Here is a 6,340-nt window from a genome sequence, read left to right as displayed (position 1 = left end):
ACAGTGACTGTCAATCAGGTATTCACGTTCTTATAAGCTGCAATTAAGTAATCGGTTAATTGTGGGTCCACACGAATAATGATCATTGTAATCAGAAACACCGGTTCCTGATTTACGAAGTATTTACCTATGCTGTAGCCAGGTTGTAGAATTGGTCACTTTATGATCTGTCCGGTAATATCATGAAACGGGAACAATTCACAATAAAACCAGTGAAACGCAGTTATAGCTCTACATAAATACTTAGATAAGTACTTAAGATAAGATAAGATAAAAAGATAAAAAATAGTTTATTCAAGTAGGCATATTACAATGCGCTTATGAACGTCAAATAAACCTTTACCGGCTCCAACCTCTGCCCCGACCTATTTTTGTAATTCTGAAGAATTAAAAAGTAAAATACGTTTGGTTTATTTAGATTAATGAGATCTATGACTAATACAATTATATACCTACCTAAATATTTTCTTACCGAATTAGATTTTTCTCAATTATTTTCCAAGATTTTTACTTTTGAATCTAATCTTACATAGGTACTTACCTACATATGGTCACAGTTACTCGTAGGTGATACTTTTTCAGTTTCCCTAATAAAAGTGCTTGCTACTAACTATTAATATCTGAAGCATATTAATGTGTGAAAATGCCAGCCTTAAATTATATAACAAATAGCGTAAAATTAACTCAAGTAAAGAAACCACTAAAGACTAGACGAACTAAAGTCACCGACATAGCTCACCGGATTAGCAAGCTGAAGTGGCAATGGGCAGGCCACATTGCGCGCAGAGAAGATGGCCGATGGGGTCGAAAAGTGCTCGAGTGGAGACCACGGACTAGCAAACGCAGCGTAGGACGTCCACCCACAAGATGGACGGACGACCTTGTTAAAGCCGCCGGAAGACGCTGGATGCGGGTGGCTTCCAACCGGTACGAATGGAGGTCCAAGGGGGAGGCCTATGTTCAGCAGTGGACGTCTTATGGCTGAGATGATGATGATGATGAAAGAAACCACTGCGGAAACGGTAATGACAAAGAAGGTTAATTCAGTAAAAGCGCGATAGCCGCGTCCTGACATGATTGAAATGGCAGTTTAACTCAAACCTTAATAAAACCTGACCTTCCTACTTACTGAAATTGCTTGGCTTTGAGATATCTGCTAAGGGGTCATCCATTAATTACGTCACACCAATTTCTAGGTTTTTTGACCCCTCCCCCCCCCCCTTGTCACACTTGGTCACATTTGGCAAACCCCTCCCCCCCTAGTGTGACGTCACATTTTTTCTACGAAATCGCCAAATCGAATTAAGTAAGTACCTAAGTATTATTAATATTTTATCAAAATATTTTTGACGATATAAATATTAGTAATTTTATAACCCAAAACTGCTTAGGAAAAAAAATTAAACGATTAAAAACTATTTTCGTTTTAAAAACTTGTTATTTAAATGTACAGCGAACTAAATAATTTAAATAAATTTTCGGTTACTGATGAAGTTAAAGTGACGTCACAAAGTTTGTGTCTCCCCCCTCCCCGATGTCACATTTTCTTGACCCCCTCCCTCCCACTAAACGTGTGACGTAATTAATGGATGACCCCTAATGGGGAAATTGCATCAAACATTTGGCATGCGGGGTCGGTACTCCCACTCTCTAGATAGAGCCGGAATGCTTAGGATTAGACCCACTTGCTATCAAAGATGAAATGTATGTAATACTGTAACGCGTGACTTTAATTTTCATGCTTCGTGAAATAGTACCTGTTATAAAGTAATCTTAAATAATCTAAAGTGAAACGGGACTTAAGCCCGTGCGCTTAATACTTTTATTATTTGGCCTGACGTTTCGAACGTGACATTACTTTTTAATTGCGCCTCATATTAATGTATGCTGTTGGAAAATGACACATAAACATAATATATTGTATCATTTCATGTTTTGTAATGTTAAATGTTCTATTTTTTATTATAAGATAGATAGGTGTAATAACAAAATTTTATTTACTTAACACCTAGGTAGGTACAAGTAGTCATTACATAAAAACTAAGACGTTTGCAATAGTGTTTAGCTTTTTACATAAATTTTAAAAATAATTATGAGAATTAAATGCCATAAACAGTGTGGTAATTTATTTCTAACTTATCATTTTGTCCTGCTTAGATTAATCCTTAATTTAATAATGTAACTATATTAACATACAAATTGTACTTGACGTGGATGATGTAAACACATCCTTACGTCCGCTACATTGGGCATCGGGGCTATTATTTTAATCTAATCGAGCCGAGAGTTGGTGTAGCCATAAACTTGCGTCTGGCATAGACTCAGGAACATCCACACACTCCTTTGATACCGTAAAATGTGCCGGTACCAAACAATTTTTATAGTTAGGTATATGAAACCTATAGTTTCCCTTATTAAGCATTACAACATCATAGTAGTGGTTTATTTTAAATCGGTAAGTTAACTTCAAATTTCGAAATTTGGAGCAAATTTTGAAAAAAACTAAGGTATATGTTAAGCTACTCTTTTAACCAACACGGTAAAGCTAATAGGACGGTTATGATTTTAATATTTTTAATATTCTGAGTCATGTACTATGTGTTTTACGTAATTGTGTATGTACAAGTAGGTATGGAGGGATATGTCTGTGTTGTCGAAAAGCAAAAGTATCTAATGTATGTAGATAAAAAATATTTCCGGCTTCTAAAGACAAGATGCTATGCGAAAAAAATATACGAAGTTACATGTTTTCAAACGGTTTAGTTATTAAGCCGTAATATATTATTATTGAAGTAGGTACTTGTACATATATTTTAGTAAATATTACTAACTAATTCGTTCTTAGTATACTTAGCACAGCTGACATGTTCAATACGCTCTGCGTGGTATTTATTTACATATACACTATTATTGGTTTGGTTTCAATAATAATATATACATAGACACAAATTTAATTACAATACAATAAGGCTTATTCTGTTAATGGTTTTTTTCCGCTAGTCAAGTTAAATTCACGGTCATGTTGTTTATAACCATGTATGTTTAAGCGTAGTCAATTTATTCTAGAAAGAAATTAGACCGTGACTAGATCCCGTTTGTATTAAATTTCATAGGAGCGCATCTCGGTTAGCTACATTACATATATTATTACCAATGGAGCAAAAAGTAGGCAGCGAGTCCATCCGCTAATGGGTAAAATTACTCATCTCACAATTATGCAGTTAACTGTCTTAACGTTTTTAAAAATTGGTACGTAGTGCGTATGTGGACCTATGTATGCACGTTTTCTGTCAAAACGAACACGAAGGTATTGTTTCTACCCATATCCCCAAATAAACATGTATAATTATAATATAATATTATAATATTACCGAAATAGTTTAATATACGATTTAACAATAAACTAATCACGCCTATGAACCTAAGTTAATATGTAATTGATATTTCCAAGTGAACGCTTTCGAGGTCAGTTTAAAAATTAAGTAGGTATACATGCAAGGCGCTGGAGACCTTCTTGTTTACCTCACTCACCGATGGGCCACAGCCATAGAGAGTAAGGGAGAGGCACTGGCTGTTAGCCTAGATATCGCAAAGGCCTTCGATAGGGTTTGGCATAAGGCACTTCTCTCAATATTTCCCTCATACGGGCTTCCTAAGGGGTTGTGCACATGGGTTGCCAGCTCTGTGTGGGCGTAGCATTTCAGTCGTCACTGACGGAATATGCTCGGACTATAAGCCCATAAACGATGGCGTACCCCAAGGATCTGTACTATCGCCTACCCTGTTCCTGCTGCATATCAATGATATGTTATTGACTAACAATATTCATTGCTATGCAGATGACAGCACTGGCGATAGCTGTTATACAGGTCGTGCATACGCCCCCCCTGAGCAGGTGTCGGAGTGTAGGATGCGACTTGTGTCTGAGATCGAGACGTCCCTTGAACAGGTCTCCGAGTGGGGTAGACGTAACCTCGTCCAGTTCAACCCCAGTAAGACACAAGTCTGCGCGTTTTCCGCTAAAAAAGCCCCATTTGTCACGGCGCCAAAGTTTCAGGGCATTCCCCTTACCATGGCTAAAAGTATCGGGATACTTGGTGTCGACATTACGAACGAAGTCCAGTTTCGGAGTCATTTGGAACATAAAGCCAAACTGGCCTCAAAAAAGCTTGGGTGCTTAACAGAGCCAAACAGTACTTCACACCTAGTCACCGGCTTTTGTTATATAAAGCGCAGGTTCGACCTCATATGGAGTACTGTTCTCATCTCTGGTCTGGCGCCCCACAATACCAGCTCCTTCCTCTTGACTCCATCCAACGGCGGGCAGTTCGTATTGTCGGCGATCCCGAACTTACTTAGAACTTCTCTCTTAGGCTTAGAACTTCTTAGCCTTCGGAGAGACGTTGGCTCTCTTTGCATGTTCTACCGTCTGTACAACGGGGAATGCTCGGAAGAACTTTTTGATTTGGTGCCATCGTCTCGATTTTATCACCGCACCTCCCGCCAAAGGAGCAAAGTTCATCCCCACTTCTTAGATACATGGCACACCAAGAATAAGCGGGCATCTCGCTCGTTTCTTCCCAGAACGTGCAGAATGTGGAATGACTTGCCTCCTGAGGTATTTCCTTTGCGCTACGACATGGGATTCTTCAAGAAGCGGGTATTTAGGGTTCTCAAGGGTCGGCAACGCTTAAGTGGCTCCTGTGGTGTTGCTTATGTCCATGGGCGACGATGACCGCTTCCCATCAGGCGGCTCGTCTGCTCGTTTGCTGACTATTACATAAAAAAAAATGCTTTGCACTTCACTACCTTAAGCCTTGATGCAATATTTTAAAAAGCATAGCTGAAATATAAAACGATTTTTTCATAATCAAACAGTGTAAAAAGGGAGCACTCAATTCAACCATACATACTTAAAACTATCTAGCGGTAGCACTTAAAATGAGGGAAGATATAGTTTTCATAAGTATTCCGCTTTTCTAAGATCAAGTACGCCATAGTAAATCTATGGCAAATATGATCTTAGAAATGGGACAGACTATACCTACACACTTTTGTGCTTTCGATTGAACTTGTAGCTTTTTGTACTTGTTACTGGATTAAAAAAACTCTACCGATTCCGATCGGAAATAAATAAAAATACTACAAAAACATCGCTGTTTTTTTCCAGAGAATGTTGTTTCTGTAAGTATTGTGAAAGTAGTTTAATAGTTGTATTATTTTCTTGAACGTCTCGATTAATACTGATCGCAGTACAGCTACAGATCGTTTACCTGCACCTGTTGACGTTTTCTTCTAAACCGACGGTCGTGTTTTTTTGACATTCATCATGCCTTTTTGCATATTGTTTCCATTTTAGAACAACCATTTGTTTTATTTTAAATATTATTTACAGTACAATATGGTGCTAATTTACCGCCCTGGTGCGGTAACTAACACTTACGTGCGTAAATTTATATTTCACGCTTAGCGCAGTAATTACCTACCACAGATACGCTGCTTTCCCGTCCCTTTGAAGGTTTGTCATCTTAAATCTCTTCGTCATTAATTGGTTACATTTATGATAGTATTCCAAGGTTGTTGACGATGTTACAGTTATGAAATAAGGTTTAAATTTACATATTAATGTACCTGTAATGCCAGAAAAGTATGATGCGCCCATGGCGAATGTCAAAAAATGGATGATGGCTCTTGTTTGATGTTCTTGAACGTACTTATTGGCTATTATTTTCAGAGATCTGTAGAATATGATATTCATTTATGTCTAAATGATTGTGATTCGGTTAGAAGGAACTGAGTTCTATCGAAGCACCGCTGCTGATGCCTATACTCGTACAGTCAACAACAGAGCTATGAATACAGGCAAAGTGACAAAAATATGTATACACGACCTTAATGTACAGGCAATAAAGTACTGTATACATATTTTTGACACTTTGCCTGTATTCATAGCTCTGTTGTTGACTGTACATAGCAGCTGGCAATCTATAAATTACATTATAATTTGTTACTAACAAATCTAACAATGAAAATCTGAACGCTCTCCACACAAAAAAAATGCGTTTTATTAAGTCTACACTATTACTACATTAATACTACTAGATGCGCCTATCTACTTTCGAATATTCGTTTGCGCTAAATTAATAGTAAGACTTTGTTTTATACATAAATTACGCAAAAAAACGTTTGTTTGGTCTTAGATTGATAAAGAATATAAAGTTTAGTGCGTGATTTCTGTATAAAACAAAGTTTTATCGTCAATTTAGCGCAAACTAAAATATGAAATTAGTAGATGCGCACATATTTATGTATAACTGTTTATATCGAAAGCGAACCAAAT

The 6,340-nt window shown here is 37.3% G+C and overlaps 1 protein-coding gene across 1 annotated transcript; it reads left to right on the top strand.

Moving 5' to 3' along the window:
* The first annotated feature begins 3,746 nt into the window (after window positions 1-3,746).
* On the top strand, window positions 3,747-4,787 carry LOC134665594 (uncharacterized). Its single transcript, XM_063522558.1, has 2 exons — window positions 3,747-4,326; window positions 4,360-4,787. The coding sequence occupies exons 1-2, from the start codon at window positions 3,806-3,808 to the stop codon at window positions 4,733-4,735; spliced, it is 897 nt and encodes a 298-aa protein (XP_063378628.1). The 5' UTR covers window positions 3,747-3,805; the 3' UTR covers window positions 4,736-4,787.
* The last annotated feature ends 1,553 nt before the right edge of the window (window positions 4,788-6,340 follow it).

This window comes from Cydia fagiglandana, chromosome 6 (assembly GCF_963556715.1).
Source record: "Cydia fagiglandana chromosome 6, ilCydFagi1.1, whole genome shotgun sequence".
Taxonomy (NCBI): domain Eukaryota; kingdom Metazoa; phylum Arthropoda; class Insecta; order Lepidoptera; family Tortricidae; genus Cydia; species Cydia fagiglandana.
The sequence above is the reverse complement of the archived record's forward strand: the minus strand, read 5'-3'. Positions and strand labels throughout refer to the sequence as shown.

What these genes read in the sequence shown, in the direction of transcription:
- LOC134665594 (XM_063522558.1), top strand. Translation starts at nt 3,806, where the DNA reads ATGTTATTGACTAACAATATTCATTGCTATGCAGATGACAGCACTGGC. An exon ending in ACTCCATCCAACGGCGGGCA is followed by an intron (nt 4,327 to 4,359) that starts GTTCGTATTGTC and finishes GAACTTACTTAG; the next exon opens with AACTTCTCTCTTAGGCTTAG.